At 41.2% G+C, this 21,690-nt stretch overlaps 1 protein-coding gene across 1 annotated transcript in view; it reads left to right on the plus strand.

Moving 5' to 3' along the window:
* The first annotated feature begins 1,551 nt into the window (after nucleotides 1-1,551).
* frem2b (FRAS1 related extracellular matrix 2b) overlaps nucleotides 1,552-21,690 on the plus strand; it is a 103,151-nt gene continuing 83,012 nt past the window's right edge. The window contains exons 1-2 of the mRNA XM_053647422.1: nucleotides 1,552-6,901; nucleotides 9,395-9,484. Of these exons, the coding sequence (XP_053503397.1) occupies nucleotides 1,894-6,901; nucleotides 9,395-9,484 (5,098 nt within the window). The 5' untranslated portion in view covers nucleotides 1,552-1,893. The remainder of the gene's footprint in view (nucleotides 6,902-9,394; nucleotides 9,485-21,690) is intronic.

Raw genomic sequence — 21,690 nt, forward strand, 5'->3', positions numbered from 1 at the left:
AATACACCGTGAGAAATACCGAAAATCTAAGAATATTTGAATTACGAGCAGTATCTCACACTTTCAGGACATTATAAAACTACATATCAGATCACTGTCACACTTCATTACATGTGACGGCAGGCATTATATGCATTTTATCACACATAAAGCACAGTGCTTGCATAGCAAATATATAAATAGGATTTCCCCATAATAAACAGGCTTAGATCTAACAAAGGGTGCATGATTTATTCATGAAATCACTTTTTGCATGGCTTACCAGTCAATAAAAGCCCATCACACATGCAGAGCGCTGTATAGACTCCCGAAATATTTGAGCAAAGGTATTGGAATGTCTTAGACTGTGAATACAGTACAACATGGTGAACTGCAGAGACTATTGATGATGACAATGCATAATGCTCAGTCAGATGATAATTGCATGAAGCAAATCAAAGTTTCAGACAGGTGAAGGGATATTTTCAGTAACCTTGAGCTATCACTCACTCACTCACTCACTCAGACTTTTCTGATCATTTCTGAAAAATAGATATGCTGTGAGATGCAAAGCCGATTATACACTCAGCAATTATTGATATGTGCTGTTAGGAATTCATAACAATACGCGTGCGGTGACTTCTGAGCAGAATAACAGCTTAAATATTTGATTGCCCTCGGAGTGTTTGAAGATCTACCACTAGAGGGAGCTGGAGCAATGAGCAGTGAGTCAATATTGTTTTTTTAAAATAAATGTTAAATAAATAAATCAAAAATTGTATATATATATATATATATATATATATATATATATATATATATATATATATAAAATTTTTTATATTTTGCATGTAAAATATATATGTTAACAAACAAAAAAATAAATAATAATAAATATAACATATTTATAATAAATTTTATACACACACACACACACACACACACACACATATATATATATATATATATATATATAAACAAACAAATAAATAGCAATAAATACAGTATATTTATAATAAGTAATATACATGTAATACTAAGAAAAAAATAAGGAATAAGAATAATAATAAATAAACATATATATATATATATATATATATATATAAACAAATAAATAACAACATTAAATAGAGTTATTTAATACATACATAAATTAGACTAACGATGTTTATGAAATATGAATATTTTTTAATAGATTTAATATTTTTATTCTGATCAGGAATGTATTTTTGTTGACATAATTTATTAATTTTATTATTTGTAAAAACTTTATAACAGTTACATGGGTTACCTCATTATTATTATTATTAGTAGTCGTAGTAGTAGTAGTAGTAGTAGTAGTAGTACTAGTAGGCTAGTAGTAATATTATTGGTAGTGTTGTTGTTGTTGTTGTTGTTATAGTATAAATAAGTAACACGAATTTAAATGAAACAGTTAATTAAAATGCCATTAATAAAACGTGTTGTTTTTCCCGGCTTTCCCCCTGGAAAAACTTCACATTCCTTCAGAGCTCGGCTCTGTGTTTGTGTCCCGCCCTCTCCATCTCACCGGCGGTCCTCGCGTCCAATCACAAGTCGGCTAGCGCATTCCGCCGTAAAGTCAGCCAATAGGATGAGAGGAAGGCGTGGTTCGGTCACTCCACTTCTCTCGGCGTGAAGTTTATCCGGGAGTGCAGGCGGCGCTGGGTGAGAATGGTGCGCTTTAACGCGGATGCGTGGGAGCGCTCTTTCCATCACCACGCCGATTTACTTTAACTTTTATTTTATTTTATTTTAATTTTTTATACCTCCCCGTTGTGCGCGCGCGCGTGCGTGCGTGCGTGCGTGCGTGGATTTTTTCTTGTGGATTTTCTGTATATATATTTATATAGATATCTATATATATCCATCAGCCACTGTGTCTCGGACTGCACAATGGCTCAGAGCATACCCAAGACCACTGTATGGCTTTTTATTATTTCTGCATCACTACTGACTTTGCCTGGGGTTTCCTGCGCGCGCGGGTTTGACAGCCTGGGACTGACCTACGGCCACAGGTCCGAGCTCTCAGAAGACGCCATACTGGTGGCCAACAACGGAATCCGGGTTCCCTTCGGCAGATCCGTGTTCATCGACCCGATCAATGATCTAGTGCTGCAGGTCCGACCCGGAGACAAGTGCACCATCACAGTCCTGGACAACGACCCTTTGTCACAGAAACCGGGTCAGCTGAGCCCTAAAAAGTTCCCATGCGAGTTTGGACCCAGTGATGTGAAATACTCACACTTCGGATCTCGGAGTCCAGCTAAAGACAGAGTCAGACTGCAGTTAAGGTATGACACACAGACCGACACTGTGATCATCCCATTCATGATGGAGGTTGAAGTGATCTTCACTCAGCTCGAGATCCTCATCAAAAACATGCCTCTGACTGTTGAAAAGCTTCTGGGAACGAGTAACGTGATCGATAACAAGATCCTAGAGTTCACTTATGATCGAAACATGTACCAGTGCAAAGTGACTTCTCTTGCCGGAACAGGTGTTTTGCCCAGGTATGGAAAGCTTGTCGATGAAGGTAAATTAGGGAAAATGTTTGACTGTGATGAATTTCTCAGACTGAACATTCGCTATCGACATACCTTCACTCAGCGCTCTCCGAACAGAGATTACATCCCTATGTATGTAGAGCTACAAGACAAGGAGAGCAATGTCATCAAACAGGAGTTTTTCCAAATGATGGTGCGCATTAAAGAAGGAGAGGAAAACACGCCACCTAAACCTAGTTTCATCTCCATGATGATGATGGAAGTTGACCAGTTCGTGATGAGCGCCATAACCCCTGACATGCTCGCCGCTGAGGATGTTGAATCTCCACCTGACGACTTGATCTTTAACATTACCTCTCCTCTGTCGTTCGAGGAAGGCTATATTGTCAGTACAGATGATAGGAATTTGCCCATTACATCCTTCTATCAGGGAGACCTGACAGATCTTAAAATAGCGTACAGGCCTCCGTCTGAGGACTCGGATGCCGAGAGAATTTTCCAAATCGAGTTTGTGGTTGTAGATACAGAGGGCGCCGTCTCAGATCCGTTTGCTTTTATGATCGTCGTTAAGCCCATGAACACTCTGGCTCCTGTTGTGACTCGAAACACAGGGCAGCTTCTCTATGAGGGTCAGACCAGGTCACTGTCTAGTTCACAAAACCTGCAGATTAGCGATGAGGACAATTTACACGATGTCAAAGTGACAGTGATTGACGGATTAAGGCATGGTGAGCTGACTGTGATTGGCTCCAGGAGTAAATTCTTCACCGTGGCAGATCTGGATCACGGATCTGTCGTATACCAGCATGACGGCAGCGATACCTATAGTGACAATATAATTTTCCGGATGACAGATGGCAAACACGAAGTGGAATTTCTTTTCCCTATAACCGTAGTGCCGACTGACGACGAGCCACCGATTATCAATGCCAACACTGGTTTGTTGATGTTCAAAAACCAGATGATGCCCATTTCACCTTTAATGCTCAGCGCAGCTGATATCGACTCTGAGGATTCAACTATTAAATTTATTCTGGAGGCGCCGTTCTCAAGTATAGGAGAGGTGCTGCTTCGTCAATCGGACGCTCCAGAAGACCCATCCACGTGGAGGTTCAATTCTGAAGATGAGATGTATGAGAAAGTAGTGACAGAGTGGCTCCAGCAAGACATTACTGATGGAAAGCTGTTTTACAGACACATTGGACCGCATAACACTAAAACCATTATGGATCAGTTCGTTTTCCGAGTTCAGGACGACAACGATCCGCCAAACCGGTCAGGACAGAACGCCTTCATTATCAGAATTCTCCCCATAGATGACATCCCGCCTGAGCTTCACCCCGACACTACCCTGCAGCTGACTGTACATGAATACCAGCTCACTTTCTTCCGCAAGAAATTCTTACGTTACACCGATTTAGACTCCGAGGACAGGGATCTGAAATATACCATCACTCAGCCTCCGAGAGACACGGATGAGAACAGCCCTGTTATTCTGGGAGCCATTGTTCTGGCAGAAAGCCCAAGCACAGAGGTTACAGAGTTCACTCAAGCACAGATAAATCACCATAAAATAGCATACAAGCCGCCAGATCTGGAGCTGGGTATAACTCCACATGTAGTGCAGTTCCATTACACGGTTGAGGACACAGCAGGAAACAGTGTCGATGGAGCCTTCACTATTTTCCTGCAGCCTGTTGACAACAAACCACCCCAGATTACCAACACAGGGTTCAGCGTGTTAGAGCGAGGCATACATGTCATCACACGCACCGAGCTTGACACCACAGACCCAGACACGGACAACACAAAGATCTCCTTTACGCTCACTCAACCTCCTCTACGTGGCCAGATACAGTACACATTCACTGACCTGACCAAAGGGGACTCGTTCAATCTGGATGATATTTCTCAAGGCAGGATCTCTTACTCTCACAACGGAGACGAGTCAACCAATGATTCCTTTCAACTTGACGTGAGCGACGGAGTCCATGTTGTCACTATTACCGTTAAGATAAACGTGAAGCTCATCGATGATGAAACTCCAACCATAAGCCTTCCAGAAGGTACCATCGGCTCCTATATCGACGTCTTGGAGAACGGAGCTACTGAAATCACAGCTAATGTCATTCAGGGACGAGATGAAGACACTGATGACCTAAGATTGACCTTTATAGTAGAGGATCCACCAGTCGTTGGTGAAATACTGGTCAACGGCGTACCAGCCAAGAGATTTACCCAAGCCGACATCATCAATGGATTAGTCGTGTATGCACACACGAGCGGAGAGATCGGCCTTACTACGAAAGAGGACTTCTTTAATTTGACCCTGACAGATATGTCTGACGAGTGGACCGTGGGTGGTAATAAAATCAAGGGCGTTCGAGTACACGTAACTATCCTGCCAATAGATAGCCAGGCTCCTCAGGTGTTTGTCGGCCACCAGTTCAGCGTTGTTGAAGGTGAGAAAAATGTCATTCAAATAGCGCACATAAGCGCTTCTGATATTGACACTCCTAATGATGACCTGTTGTGCACCATCATTGTTCAGCCTACATCTGGCTATTTGGAAAACATCTCCCCTGCTCCGGGATCAGAGAAATCCCGGTCGGGAACTGCTATCAGCGCGTTCACCATCAAAGACATCAAGCAAAATCATATCTATTATGTGCAAAGCATTCATAAAGGACTGGAGCCAGTGGAGGATAGATTCACGTTCAGGTGCTCGGATGGCATCAATTTTTCTGAGAGACACTTCTTTCCTATCGTAATTATCCCATCGAATGACGAAAAGCCAGAGATCCATATGAGAGAGTTTGTGGTAATGGAAGGCATGAATGTTGTGATTGACACTCCTATATTGAATGGTGTTGATGCAGATATTCCCACAGACGAGCTGACATTTATCGTTACTAAACCTCCAAAACATGGTTTCATTATAAATCAGTTAACCACGGGTACCGTTCCTGTAACCAATTTTACTCTAGACCAAATAAGAGAGGCGTCTAGCATTGTTTATGAGCACGATGATTCAGAAACCACCGAGGACAGTTTTAAAGTTCTTCTCACTGATGGCAAATTTACTGTGGAAAAGACTGTTATTATTATGGTTATCCCAGTGGATGATGAAACACCAAGGATGGCTATCAATGATGGCCTTGAAATAGAGATAGGAGAAATCAAAGAAATCACCAACAAAGTTCTGAAAGCCACTGATCTGGATACAAAGGACCGCACACTGACTTACGTTATCCGATATGGTCCCAACCAGGGAATTCTGCAGAAGAGGACACCATTTGGAACGCTCCAAAACATAACCATTGGAATGAATTTCACACAAAGTGATATCGATGAAAATATGATTATATACATCCATAATGGACAGGAAGGAATACGCGACCTGATCAAATTTGATGTCACGGACGGCATCAATCCCTTGATTGACAGGTACTTCTATGTAACAGTCGGTGGAATAGACATGGTGTTTCCTGATGTTATTAGCAAAGGTGTTTCTCTTAAAGAAGGCGGGAGAGTGACCCTAACCACGGACTTGCTCAGCACCAGTGATCTCAACAGCCCAGATGAGCACTTGGTCTTCACCATCACTCGGGCACCAGTGAGAGGTCACCTGGAGTGCACTGATACACCAGGCATGCCCATCACCTCCTTCACCCAGCTCCAGCTGGCTGGAAACAAGATCTACTACATCCACACCGCTGATGACGAGGTCAAGATGGACAGCTTTGAGTTTGAAGTGACAGACGGTTACAACCCAGTGTTTCGCACTTTCCGCATTTCCATAACGGACGTGGACAACAAGAAGCCGGTGGTCACAATTCACAGACTGGTCGTTAACGAAGGGAAGAGCAAGCTAATCACACCATTTGAGCTGACTGTGGAGGATCGCGACACGCTCGACCGACTCCTAAAGTTCACCGTCACGCAGGTTCCCATTCATGGAAAGCTGCTGTTCAACAACACCCGAACCATCACATCCTTCACCAAGCAGGATCTCAACGAGAACATGATTAGCTACAAGCACGATGGGACCGAGTCTGCTTCGGACAGCTTTTCCTTCACCGTCACAGACGGAACTCATTCCGACTTTTATGTCTTTCCTGATACGGTTTTTGAGACTCGCAAACCCCAGGTGATGAAAATCACAATTCTTTCTGTGGACAACGGCATTCCACAGATTGTGGTCAACAAGGGTGGGACGACTTTGAAAACAATGCTCACTGGTCACCTCGGTTTCGTGATTACCAGTAAAGTGCTGAAGGCTGAGGACAGAGACAGTCCCCATGGAGCTGTAACTTTTAGACTGACAGTAGGCGCAGAACATGGCTACCTCATCGACCTGGGCAAGGGAAATGCCACCATTACTACATTTACTCAAGGTAAAATGATTTTACATTACTTAATGCACTATGGCTCTGACTATCAATATAGTGATAAATTAAGTGACGATACACTTTACTGAGATATATTCTACATATTGTGATATATATTTAAATTTTTTATTGTTTTATTTATAAGTACAAAAACTGAATGGAAGCAGCTGATGTGATGTCAAACATTTTATATTTAATCTCTCCAATTGTACATTTCCCCCCCCCCATTCAGTGTTAAAGAATTTTTGTGTAGACACTTAGGATCCACTTTAATAGGAACACCTGTAGACCTGCTCATTTATGCAGCTATCCAATCAGCCAATCATGTGGCAGCAACACAATACATAAAATCATGCAGATACAGGTCAAGCGCTTCAGTTAATGTTCACATCAGACAGAATGGGGAAAAAATAAATAAATCTGATCTCTGTGACTTTAATCGTGGCATGGTTGTTGGTGCCAGACGGACTGGCTTGAGCATTTCAGAAATTGCGGATGTTCTGATTCACACACAACATTCTCTAAAGTTTACACAGAATGGTGCAAAATAAATAAATAAATAAATAAATAAAAAACCCTGAAAATCATTGTGTAAGTGACAAGTCTTGGGGTGGAAGCACCTCGTTGAAAACAGGTCGGGGGAAAATGGCCGGATTTTTCCGAACTTCCAAGAAGGGTATATAGTAACTCAAATAATCACTGTTTACACCCGTGGTGAGCAGAAGAGCATGTCCGCATGCACAAAACATCGCACCTTGATGTGGATGGGTTACAACAGCAGAAGACCACATCAGGTTCCACTGCTGTCAGTCAAGAACAATATTCTCAGCCGTTTCTGAAATACTCAAACCAGCCCATCCGGCACCAACAACCATGTTCCGGGTAAAGTCGCAGAGATCACCGTTCTGATGTTGAATGTGAACATTAACTGAAGCTCTTGACCTGTATCTGCATGATCATTCTGCTGCCACATGATTGGCTGATTGCATAACTGTATGTGTACTGGTGTACAGGTGTTCCTTTTAAAGTGGACAGTGAGTAAATTACGTCATAGAAAAAAAGGATACGATATTTTTTCGCATCTTGCCAGGTTAAAGTACGCCAAGGTTAAGTAGAGAATATCTAAATATAATTGCGCAGGGGTTAAAGTTTAATAGAAATGTTTTACTCCATTGACTAGGTTGCTAAGAGATCTCATGTGAAATCTGTATATACTATACGTGTATGATACGACACGTGTAAAACGTTAAACCTTCCTTATATACGGCTTTGTACGTGTGGGCAAAGCTCAACTGAGAGCAATGGGTTCATTTGCATAAGAATATGCTACCGTGCCTTATGCCCAGTTTCACTGATAATGAATAAATGATGACTTGATGTACTATACTTTTAACTGAAGAGTATAATGGAAATTAGATAATAGACATCATTCACTTTTGCTCCGGAGAGGTTTTAAAATGACATTTTGTGAATTTCTGTATGATTCCAACTAAATCCTGTTCTTAAATGACCCCTAAGAGGATATAATGAGCTCTAGCCCTAGACCCAGTCATGACAATCAGGCCTCCACACAAACAAAGAATTTCTGCCAGCAAAACATCCTCAATAGATAATTGATCTCCTTCTTCTCAGCGTTTTCTTTTCAGACTTTAAGGGCATCTCACCCTGAGTAGGAAGCCACAATAAATAAACCGGCTGCTCCCTTGTGGGTATTAGAAAATGCTAGGCTTACATTTTTATAATCTTTCTCCTTTAGAGAAACTGTTTCGCCATCAAATATTAAAGATGACCCGAGCTGTAAATGCAACACTTTTTTTTCTTCTTCTTCTTCAAAAAAAAAAAATGCCCAAGCTTCAAACTTTCACCTCATAAAAAGGTAAAAAAAAAAAATAATAATGATAAAGGCTTGTGGACCAGCTGGAGCCCTGCTGTTCTTTATGAACCCTGTCATTCTGAAAGCAATGAATATGTCAAGAGTTTTAGAGTCTCGTATTTTCTATACGATAAATTGAAATCCTATCGTGAAACTCACGTCACGCCTCGATGCAAAACCCAGGCTAAGCTACATGCATTATGTTTTTCGGTTGTTGTTGTTTGCATATTGAAATGTATTTACATGACAAAAGACATCCAAAGACTTACCCGAGTGAGGTTTAAAATGTACTCATTGACGCCGGGTATGAAACGGTGCCATGCTCCTTATTCCCTAGGAGCAAAGTGCTGTTTCCATACTGTACATTATTCCATTTGAAATGCAAATAAGTTGATGATAAACTTTCATATAAAATTCAAACTCTAAGCTCACTTTTACTCCGTTTTTGGGGCTCTTTTTCCTGGTGAAATGAATTAGATCATGCAAATCTTCGCTTGTGCTGGAGTGCTAGAGTTTGTAATTAGCGTAATGAGTATATTAAGAGCAGTTCTTCCGACTGAACATAGGGCATTTTACATAGGGCAGGTACATGCACACACTCATGTATTTGCTCATCTCTCCTCTAGCTGACATCGATGACATGCACATATGCTATGTTCTTCGGAATGGAGACAACGCTACCAGTGACACCTTCCATTTCTCCATTGAAGACAACGGTAAGAGTTTTCTCTAATGGTGTTTAATCATGTTGGCTGAGGTTGAGGGTGAAGGATTGTGCACAATGATCCCAGTTGCTATGTCAAAGTTAACGTGTAAATAGAAGCGTTGCTAGAAGAAAGCGATCCCTTGATAAAAGCCTAGGGACCCTAGGACAGTGGTGATCACCTGCTGGACTAGAGTCTGGATTCTGACCCAGCAAAGTATCGCAGTGGACAGAACCAAATATGTGAAAAATGACTCTAGCACAGCTGATAAAATAAGAAAATAATTTTAAAAAATGACTGTACATCAGTGATTCATGTTCGCTAAACACAACCCAGCCAGGCCTCTGAAGCACATCCGTGCATTTATGTACATTATTTAGATGAAGGCAGCACACCAGACCTGATACTAGCGACAATACAGGGCTAGAGACGTTAAGTCCGGAAGGGGATTGTTTTCACAGAATGTCATAGATATTGATTGATTGATTGATTTATTTATTTATTTATTTACACCCTCTCATCTGATCTGACCAAATGGATCATTAAAATAAATTTAAAAAAAGTTCTAAATGGAATTACATTTCATACTATATTATACTAAATATAATTCTAGTAGAGTTTTAACCTCAAATTTTGGGAGGTGGGGACTAGGGGGAGAGCAGCATCGTACTGCACAGAGATAATATAAGGAAGCGATTCTTACCCTGGTTTTTAGCCTTCTTAATGTTCCAGTGGTTAGCAACACTGTGTAAGTGGTTTTACTCCCTTTTATACTGTGTTTTAAACCACTTCCGTGTGTGAAGAACTGGAAGCAGGGAAGATTTTGGCTGAGATAGACTTCTGTTAGGTTTGAGCTTTTAGTTTTTGGTGCAGAACTCAAGAAACAGTGTTGGACACCAAACGTGACTTAGCTCATCTACTCTGCTTAGTGGGGAAATCGTGCTCACTGGGAACCTTTAAACTTTCCCAAAGAGGGAGAACCGAAGAACTCTTAAGGTTTCTGAATTTGATAAAAGTTTCTAAAAGTGGATGTTTCGTTTTTAAAAGTAGATGCAACACTTTGGTTTTTCTTTAAAAAAGGGGTTCTTGTGGGTGTTTTTTTTTTTTTTTTTTTTAAGGGTTCATTGGAAAATTGAGGGATCTTAGACTCCTAAAATGGTTCTTGAAGGGTTCTTTTAGGAGTTGGTGGATACATAAGGGTTCTTGGTCTCCTAAAATGGTTTTACTTGGAACCCTTTCTGATAAGGAACCTTTAAATGAGGACCGATAAGAAGCTAATAGATGTTTCATGTAACACGCAGCATTCTCTTTGTGTTGGTACTTGGTACACGATTAGAAAAGGGTTCTTTAAGGGTTCATTGGATAATGAAGCTTCCTTGGATTGAAATGGTTATGGATGATTTTTTTCCGGTATGAGACATCTCAAGGTAAAACTTTTGTAGCTCCAGTGCAGAACTCAAGAAACAATGTTGGACAACAAATATGTTTTTTTTTGTTTTTTTTTCCTGCTGTGGTATGTTTGGCAGTAAAAGTGTACAAATGGAATTTCATAGCTTGAGATGCATCAGACGAAGAATGTCAATTTAAAGATTTTTACTTATTTTTCTTTGCTAAAGTAAAAACCATGCACTTTAAATGTTTTCATGCCAGTCTTCACTGAACTCTTTATACTTTTCCCCTGGTAGAGTCACACTGTGCTTTTTGTCCATGTCTAGCATGCTTGAAAACCTTAAAAGCCTACCACTTTTAGATTAAGGGTAATGTGGTGCTTCTATGAGTGGCTTTTTTGAATACATTGGTGATGGCATTTAAGTTTAGGAGTAGCCTACCTCTTGCTATGGTTGTGCAGGAACATAAACCATGTCTCTGTTATGTTTTCTTTTTTGTTTCCGAGCTTTCAGGGCTCCATAGTGAGAGGTGGTGAGCATATTCTGTCCTCCCACCAACAGTAAGGCTCACTCAGATCATCTAGCAGAAGCAGGGATTGGATATAAAGCTAATGGATGTGTTTGTATATGCAGTGAAATTAGCATTTAGCTTAGCTGTTTTGGAAGGCATTTTCAGTAGAGGACTTTTTTTGTGAATCCTTTTGCCAGTTTCTTTGTGCTTCTCTTTATGCATATGCCTGTATTTACTTCCTGACTATCACAAAAAGACTTGTGTATTTGCTGAATTTGGCACGAGGTGCATGCAACAGTAAACCCGGCACGAGAACAACGAGTTGGTTGAGTGTTTTTATACATTCATATTTTTATTTTTAATTTTTTTTTTCTGCACAGGCTTAAATTTAACCAAGTAAGACTAATTTAAAAAAAAAAAAAAGAAAACCTAAGGTGATATATAAATAAATAAAATTAATATCCAGCCTATGCGAGCTACAACTTCAGGTTCATAATAATGGCCCAGTCTTTTGATTTAAAAGGAGGTCTGTAAGATCAAGGGCTGAAAAATCTGTAAACAGTTTTAGATAACGAGGCTTTCAGTTGGATTAAAAAAAAAAAAAAAATTCTGAAACCTGTCAAGTTGTTTTAAAGCCTGCTTTAATGGTAAGCTTCCTCCTTTAATAGAGAGGATCACATCTGCACTACTCGTGTGGATTAGGCATGATAGGATCAAGAGGATTAGCACACAGCAGGACTCTAAAGAATATGTTTAGCACTCGCTGTGTGATGAGTGTCTGTATCTTTCCCCTGAGATGTCTAACTTGTGAGCAGGACTAAAACGGTGACCCCCACCTGTGCCGGGTGTTCGCGGAGCGAAAAGGCATTTCGGAGAGGCCCGAACATGTAAACCACCCTGAGTGTGACCTCATGTGGGGTCGACCCACGCATACCTGGGCTACTTATCACTAATTATTCACTTCATAGGTGGGCCATGGTGAAGTGTTTTCCATGCTTTATTGCTCTCCAGTGAACTCACAAAGGATCAGCCTAACTGGTGAAGGGGCGGTCAAACCGCTTTTTGGTTATACCATCGTATATCCACGGTCATCTTAACATAGACTTTTTTTTTTCTTTTTTAAGACAGTACCAACAAGGTGTAGATCTGGTGCTGCCTTCAGTTCTTTTTGAGGCAGCGTTCGAAAGTCTGGCCTAATAGTACCTAAGCACCAAGCAGTGGTCTGTCATGTTCTTGCTGCCAGAAAACCTCTCTGCTGTGGGCTGTGAGAGCTGTAGCACTCAAGAAGAGGAGGGGGTGGAGAGATGGAGAGCTGGGAGGGTGTTGTGAGTGTGGCTTGGCTTGGTTCATCTACAGTGGTTAAAAGACCTTGGTAAATACTGCTATTTTATTTCTTCACCTGTGAGGATTGTGGGAATTGTTTGTGCCGACGCATGCTCGTAAACCACGTCCAAGTGGGTCTAAAGAAAATAAAAATGAAAGTAGCAGAAAATGCGAAAGAAAAAGCAATAGCTGATTTTTTTTTTTTTTTTTTTTTTTCCCCGATTCTTTATTCCATTCAGTGTGTGTATTAACAGATTATATACAAGTGTTCAGCAGCTACATGATTGGATTGGAATCTGCCTCACTGAACGTCTAGTATTGGTTCTCTTAGACATCCTTGCCGTTGTGGGTTTTGTTGAAAATATTTTAAGACGAGCTTGTCACATTTCATTCAAAAAGGAATACATAAGGAGGAAAAAAGAAAAAAATCACAATTTTAACCCTACGTTCCAGATTTTTTTTTTTTTTTTTTTTTTTTTTTAAATGTGTTTCCTGTTATGAATTTGTTGCTAGTTACATTTTATTATAAAGTGTCCTCTTGACCATTTAAAAACTAGCTCTGTGTACAATTTGTTAAACCACAAGATGCATCATTGTGCATTAAGGGTATATTTTAGAGATGATCGTTTTTCAACATTTACAGCCAATCGGTAACATCCGACATCACCGAGAAGCATTACCCAGGTGATCTGTGGTCCTGTCGTGCTGCTCACCAAATCCAGATCAGCTGTTCAACTTGAGCGTTACGAAATCAGAATGAAAAAGTTCATTGGATTTGAGCATTATTCGAATGTCTAGTATATTCATACTGAGAAATTCAATGTTTTCCCACCGCTCAAATTTCACAGTTAACTGTTAGCAGATTTTCCGGGATGGATCGTGAAAGTATAAACGCGTAGGTGTTCATTTTAATACTTAAAACCACGTGTATATTGAAAGGCAGAAATGGCGGTGCTGGCGGGCGCCGTCGTCTCCTCACAGCTCCGGGGTCCTCTGTCCGATCCTGAGCTTGGATTACTGTCTCTGTAGTGTTTCAGATGTTATCCACATGCCCCTGTGGGTCTCCTCCAGGTTAAACCTCTCAGAACCATGCCAGTTGGTGGATTAGTGACTCTAAGTCGTCCATACGTGTGAACGAACGTGTGTACACCCGTACTGAGAAATTCGAGTAGCATCTCACAGAGAACTTTCCGACACAGACCACGGCTTACGTTGTTTTCCTGGAACTTCAGTCACGGTGTGATTACCGAGGGCTTTGACGATTATTATTTGTCACAGTGAACAAGATAAACCTAATAAAATCTCCGCTGAATTCTGTAACAGAATGCCAGATTATATGAGGAAGATCCTCTAACGGTAGACCCGCGGTTAAAGAAAATGATTAGGATGATTCCGCTTGCATCATCAGTCAGCATCATCCAGGTTCGTGCAGAAAGAAAACCAGGCTGCATAAAGAAACGTTCTGTAAAGTGCACTCGAGGAAGTAGGGATCTGTTTTTCCGCCCATTGTAATGGTGTGTTTACTATTCGTATCTGTCCCGTAAGTTTCGTGTCATCCTACGCTGTCGTCCTATTGGCGGTTTTTAGACGAGCATCATTCATAGCAGCGGTCACACTCTGATTTTACCCAGGTGAGCATGTCGCGTTATGTGAGCAATCTCAAATCACGATGAAAGAAGAATTCTTGCAGGATTTTTGTCTGCTATAGCAACATCAAACGGCGTAAACACGGCTTTCCATACCGCAATCTCTTAAGGTTTGAGTACTTGGGCAAATTTATGTCCTTGCTAGACTGTGTAAGTCCAACCACTGCAACTGTCTGCAGGAGAAAAGTTACACAATAGAGGTTGAACAACGGCCAAACTGAGTCAGCAAGAATAGTGAAGGCAGTGTTGTATGTGTGAGTGTGTGGCGGGATGGCCATGCGGCGGTCTGAAGGTTTCACAAGATAACAAGCTCCTTGTGCTCGGAAACATTTTTCATCACAGACTTATTAAAGACTTTTTAAACTTAAATGAGCATTGAACGGTAGAAGTTTTTTTTTTTGCAGCAGCAGCAGCAGAGCACTCCAGCAGTTGTAACAAGTACAGACTAGCTAGCAAGTACAAGTGGAGTGTAAACAGACCAGAGGGCTTCCTGAGACATCAGCACCTCTCCATTACACTGCAAAAAATCTGAGTGAAGGCATGTCAGTGAAAAGGTGACCAACCTCTCTGCATGTGAGCAATAGAACACAACGGGGCGTAATGTTCCGTAAATAACCCACAATGCAGTGGGGGGATTTCATCAAATCAACAATGATGTCGACTTTTTATTTATTAAATTACAGCGCATTTATTATTAGACTTACATCACGTGTAACGTCCAGCATTATACAAGTTCCTGTGAATGTGCTGTTGCTATAGAAACAGTAATATATTCGTATGCATGCATTAATATAAACCTGTCATTTGAAGTGTAAGCAGATCTATTGTCGGAACTTCTCTTACAGAAAATTAATCAACACCTAAGAGAATTCGACGGTGCTGTGGTATAAGACCTGGACACTGTAACACACTGGACACCTGAGTGTACTCGTGTGAGTGATATATACTCTAACCAGAAACGAAAAAACCTCATCGAACATCGAGTGTCATCAGTAGTGATACGTGGCTTAAATTTTATTTCAGTATAATATAATTGATGTGGTGTGCACGGTGGCTTAGTGTTTAGCACGTTCGCCTCACGCCTCCAGGGTCGGGGGTTCGATTCCCACCGTGGCCCTGTGTGTGTGGAGTTTGCATGTTCTCCCCGTGCTGCGGGGGTTTCCTCCGGGTACTCCGGTTTCCTCCCCAAGTCCAAAGACATGCATGGTAGGCTGATTGGCGTGTCTAAAGTGTCCGTAGTGTACGAATGGGTGTGTGAGTGTGTATGTGATTGTGCCCTGCGATGGATTGGCACCCTGTCCAGGGTGTACCCCGCCTTGTGCCCCATGCTCCCTGGGATAGACTCCAGGTTCCCCCGTGACCCTGAAGAAGGATAAGCTGTATAGAAGATGGATGATTGATGTGGTGTTTTATGCATAAATTGTAATAATGTCCTTCATATTACATTTGAAAAGCAGTAATTAATGAATGCTTAATTTAATAATCAATAAAAAACACATTATTATTATTATTATTATTAAAAGGAAAATGCTTATAGTATGACATTATTCTATAAAACTGAGCTATACCGAATTGAATAAAAGCAAATCACACAAAACGTAAAAGTATGCGAGATGTCTAAGAACATCTAGGCCCCATTCCTTTCCTATTAACCGACCAATATACGAAGATATATCTTTAGTTAAACATTTTTCAACTTCTTTACTTGTTTTGCTGAGAACAAAGTGCCTCTTTTTTTTCGGTCATTTTCAGTCTGTGGATGAAATTTCATCGCGTCTCTAGTTGGATTAATTAAACTAAAAGCTCAGAATGTAGAATAAGATCACTTCTAAAACGATTTATTTCCCACGAGTGTGTAAGATCCGTATATGTTTTTTTATGAGAAATGAATGGGATGTGTTTCTGTTGAGCGTCTGCTGTGACGTCTCCTTTATTTCCTTTATTTCTTGAGCTTGGGTAGAAGATAAAAACGCCATGCTGGGCCTCGAAATGTGCCGATGAAGTGGGATTATCCGAAGAGCAGGCGATGACAGATTATAATCTTGGTGGCAGGATGGCTTGGTGTGTCACTTGTAAAACGTGTCATTGTTGAAGACTTCAATAAGCTGACTCCTTTCCCCTGAACGCACACTCTTGCCTGTGGTCAGGTCCTGCTCTCTGACTTCAAGAAGGGTTTTGGATTGTGGTTTTTTTTTCGGTCCTGGTTGGACGCTGGAGCCTGCAGCGCTCTCTTGACATGTTTGTCTTGTGAAGCGTCTGTGCCCTGAGAGCAGAGCTTACCTGAGTACACACGAGTCATGGTATTGAGTGTTTGTTGTTTTGCAGTGCGCTTAGAGGCACGGTCTGTCTCCACGTCCTAATCCACTCTGGAGACGTCTTCACTGACAGATTCCACTCATGCTCCCCCTCACCCTCTGCTTTGTTTCCCATTCCTGCTGTCATGCTTTGTATTTCTTTCTCTGTCTTCCTTTTGTCTGTTTCTCTACCTGCCCGAGCCTCCTGGCTCTCACGGCGAGGATGGCAAATTTCCCATTCTGCTGATCAGGCAAAAATAAATGTATATACTGTACACAGTTTTAATGAAGACACCATTTTCCGCCTCGAATTTATTTATTTATTTATTTATTGCTGGGGTTTTTTTTGTTTTTTTTTTCTCACCGTTATGGACCAGTTTTTTTGTTTCCCCTCATTTAGTCAACGTGTAAAACATACAAAACCAAAGGATGTGAAAGTGAAGATCCACTTTCCCTGTCATTACCTTTCTCATGTCCAGAGTGCAGCGTGTTATTATTGCGCAGGGAAACAGGAGCTGTTCAGGTCGCTGTAAAGTGCACTTTGTTTTAAAACACCACTCTTCAGACTGGCAGAGATGGCGTCAAACCCTCTCTGAGCCTCGTCCCTGCGAATAGTGCTCTCACGTGCTATTATCGCTAAGGGCTGTTGATAACTGAAGTTTCTGAACTTTTTAGTAGGGAAAGGTTGTGTTCCTCCATGGGGCATGAGCTCATAGGAGGAGATTATTGTAATTATTCTTATTGTCGTTATTGATAATAGAGATGGCTTGACACCGCTTGTTCTTTTACGCTACCGATACTGAAGCTATTTCATAGGCAAATTTTCACACAAAAATTAATTGCATTGTAAATATAATAAAATGGCGCACGGTGGCTTAGTGGTCAGACCGTTCCCTGTCCCTGTGGCCCTGTGTGTGCGGAGTTCGCATGTTCTCCCCGTGCTGCGGGGGTTTCCTCCGGGTACTCCGGTTTCCTCCCCCGGTCCAAAGACATGCATGGTAGGCTGATTGGCGTGTCTAAAGTGTCCGTAGTGTATGAATGGGTGTGTGAGTGTGTGTGTGATTGTGCCCTGCGATGGATTGGCACCCTGTCCAGGGTGTACCCCGCCTTGTGCCCCATGCTCCCTGGGATAGGCTCCAGGTTCCCCGTGACCCTGAAAAGGATAAAGCGGTGTAGAAGATGGATGGATGGATGGATATAATAAAATGAGTCCTAAGAAAAGAAGAAGAAAAAAGTCTACATGTTTACATGTAAACATTTCCAGTCCCCCCCCCCCCACCCACCACCACCAAATCTTTGACATTTATCTGTTTTTCTCCAATATCCAATACACCATTTCTTATCACCATTTCGATATTTAAAATGGATGCCGGTGTCTTATATCTAATAAATAGATAAATAAATAAATAAATGAAAAATGGCAGGCACGGTGGCTTAGTGGTTAGTACGTTTGCCTTGCACCTCCAGAGTCAGGGGGTTTCCTCTGGGAACTCCGGTTTCCTCCCCGAGTCCAAAGATGTGTCCAATTTCCAAATTGTCCGTAGTGTGTGATGGATGTGCCCTGCGATAGGTTGGCACCCTGTCCAGGGTATGTGCCTTGTGCCCCGAGTTCCCTGGGATAGGCTCCAGGCTGCCATTGAAAATGGCTGGTTGGATGGATAAATAAATAAATAAACAAACCCTTGACATACTAAGAATGATCACACCTCATACATTAAATTATATGAGGTTCCATTTAACAGGAATAACAGGACATTTGCATAGATGGAATACCATAATTAGTAAAAGTAAAAAGCATGAAATTTGTTCAGAAATGTGTTTTACTACCAAATAAAATTTTTTAACAGTGCTTAAGCAAAGATGGGTTTTGAGCTCTTTTAACGTTCCCAGTTATTCCCTAACCGTTTACAGTACGATTCCTGATTAATAGTTTTTTCCAACATACACCTTTGGGACATTCACTAATGCAGCACTTGATCTTCAAACTCAGTTTTGTGATTCAAAACAGTCTGTCGTAGGCATTCAGGAGCGTATATCACATAAACATTCAGCCAGAGTCATGCCATCTGCTTTCTTTTATTCTCCTTCTATAGCAGATCTGCCGAGATCAGCGTTTTTGCCCCTCTTCTCTCTGATCTGTTTGCATCCTGTTATTTATCAAACTACTACCTGTGGCTCAGCTGAATGGGATTCCGAGCGCACTCACATCCACTTCTGATCCTCCTGTCTGTGTTAAAGCTGAGATAATTACAGTTTAGCCCGAACTCTTATCTGTTGTTGAGCTGTGTGGGTTTTCACTGCAGGCAGGCGCGAGCCGTGGAAGGAAGGAAGTGCGTCCATCAGCGCCTTTCCATCTGCGACGCTCACCATAAAACGTTAAGGTGTCTAGGTGGTGATAATGAAACCAGCAGATTCCCATAAAACACCTGCGTGGATTATAGAGTGTTTGCAGGTACCAGCTGTTGCCTTCCTGGCTCTCACTTTTGTTTGTTTGGAAATGTGCATAGCGATACGGGGACGATCTGTTATGCCCGTGTCTGCTGACATTTTAGATTCTAGACTGATTATAAGTGCTAGGCTGGCTGTTTCTTTTTAAAAAAAAAAAAGTTTGCACGGACGCCGCGGACATTATGGTGATCTCAAGTAAACCCGAGAGTGTGTTAAATCTTAACAGGTTAAACTATGAACTCCGAACTGTGTCAGTTATAGGACAATTTTTTGCTATATTTCTATCAAACAAATATCAAGCTCAGTCCATTTTGAGATCCCTTATTTTGAAAGCAAATCCTTGGAGAGCCATGTTTAAGCCCTTGAGGGATGAAAGCAAGGGCGTGACCATGGTATGGACATTGGGTGGGGGGGTCCGGCGAACTCGGAGGGAGGATATGCAGGTGAATGTGACGTTAATGGTCAAAAACTGGAACTGACGTTAGCCTAGCCTAGCCTACCTCGTGGGCGTGCAAATATCAAAAGTTAATTGACGTTCTTAAGAACAAACCAAGCCATGGTATGATGCCTTCTACGCTAAGCTAAAGTTACCTACTATTTAGGAATCTAGTTACTGACTGTCTGGAAAAAAAAAATGTTCTGCTGCACTTTTCTGCGCTTGGCTGCCGTCTCCATTTCTTACAGACTGAGCTGCTGAAATATATCAACCAACTTGCGTTGAGTACGGGCGCTACCAAGTGTACAGTTGGGGGGGGGGGGGACACACCTAATTTCCTTAACAGACGGAAATATATTAAAAAGGAATAGACATAAATAAATAGGATAGATGAAGAAAAGACAGATCCGTTGGCAGGGTTCATTAAATGATGACATATAGAAAATATTTTGTACTGTATATTTGGGGGAAGAGATTTCCTCAACATTGGGGGGGGACACAACCCCCCCCCCCCAAAGAATGTGTGGTTACGCCCATGGATGACAGTAATAAAAAAAAAGTAGATAAAAATGGATTCGAGGGAAATGCATGCGAAGAAAAAATTGTGTTACTAGTAAATAATAATAATAATAATAATAACAAGAGATATTAAGCAGGGTTAATTAAACACTACCCATATTTATCATTTGTCTCTGTTTGATCGTTCATTATAAATCAGTATGATTCACCACTAATGAATAAGGATTGAAGTATTAAATAATCTTTGATAAAAGGATAAAAATGACGATGAAAAAGGAGGCGAATCAAAAACTCATTTGTTGATTAGAAAGGCAGTTTAACAATCGTTCATCATCTCATGTTATGTTGTCAGTTTCAACCAATTATTTGTGTTACGTCTGTCCCATTTATCATTTGTCATGCCTAATTAATTATTGTTTCCATGCCAACTTGTACACAGAGGCCACGTCTCGAGATTCAGAACGAGCACAACGGAGAAAAGAAATGACCCATGCAAAACGAATGCTGTGTAGGAAGGCTTAGAAATGTATGTGTGTCCCTTTTTAATGAAAAGAGATTCGAGGTAAATTAAATTCACACTAACCACCAGAGCTTATGTGCAGCGTTTATGCCTTCTGTGGTTTAGAAAATGGCCTGTAAGCAGTTTAACTCCGGCACCATTTAATAATGAATCAGCTTTCTTCTGCAGCTCGTCCACACCGCGCAGCTCAAACTGGAGCGTTTAGCCACAAACATTATAAACACAACTTTAGTACAAGGAATAAACGGCGGCATGTTGGTGTAGAGATAGAACCTGTCGGGATGGCATGTTCGTACCCTTAGTGTCTTAGTTTGCGAGGATATTGTTTTATGTATAGATGTTTTTAGTCGCCGCCTGGTCGAATGATCATTATAGCTATGTTCAGACAGGTGGCTCAAACCTTATTTATTGATTTATTTATTTATCCCCCCCAAAGCTACATTTCCGGTGTTGATTTCCTGAAAAAAAAATAATGCTGATGTATTTACAGGGTTTATGGAGGATTATGTATTTCACATGAGTAGAATAGGAAGGAGTTCGCATGTTCTCCCCGTGCTGCGGGGGTTTCCTCCGGGTACTCCGGTTTCCTCCCCCAGTCCAAAGACACGCATGGTAGACTGATTGGCGTGTCTAAAGTGTCCGTAGTGTATGAATGGGTGTGTGTGATTGTGCCCTGCGATGGATTGGCACCCTGTCCAGGGTGTACCCCGCCTTGTGCCCCATGCTCCCTGGGATAGGCTCCAGGTTCCCCGTGACCCTGAAGGAAGGATAAGCGGTATAGAGGATCGATGGATAGAATAGGACGTCTTGTCTGTTTTTTGGTGTTTGCCGTAATTAATATGCAGTTGAAGGAATTTGTATGTAAAACTTCAAAATATAGAAAGGCGTCAATGCAAATAGATGATCACCGGCAATGTGATTCATCAAGTCTTATAGTAATTTCGAGAGCAATGGTTGCTTGCGCTAATTATTACGACTGAATGGCAGGTATTAAATATGTGCTGCAAGTTAAAGCGCGAATAAAATCGTTATTTTGTCATTTGTTTTTCATCAAATTATGTCTCGGTTTGTCAAAATATTGAGATTTATTCTTATTATAAATACGAACGCGATGATATAAAGATTGTTTTATG

This window comes from Ictalurus furcatus, chromosome 17 (assembly GCF_023375685.1).
Source record: "Ictalurus furcatus strain D&B chromosome 17, Billie_1.0, whole genome shotgun sequence".
NCBI lineage: Eukaryota > Metazoa > Chordata > Actinopteri > Siluriformes > Ictaluridae > Ictalurus > Ictalurus furcatus.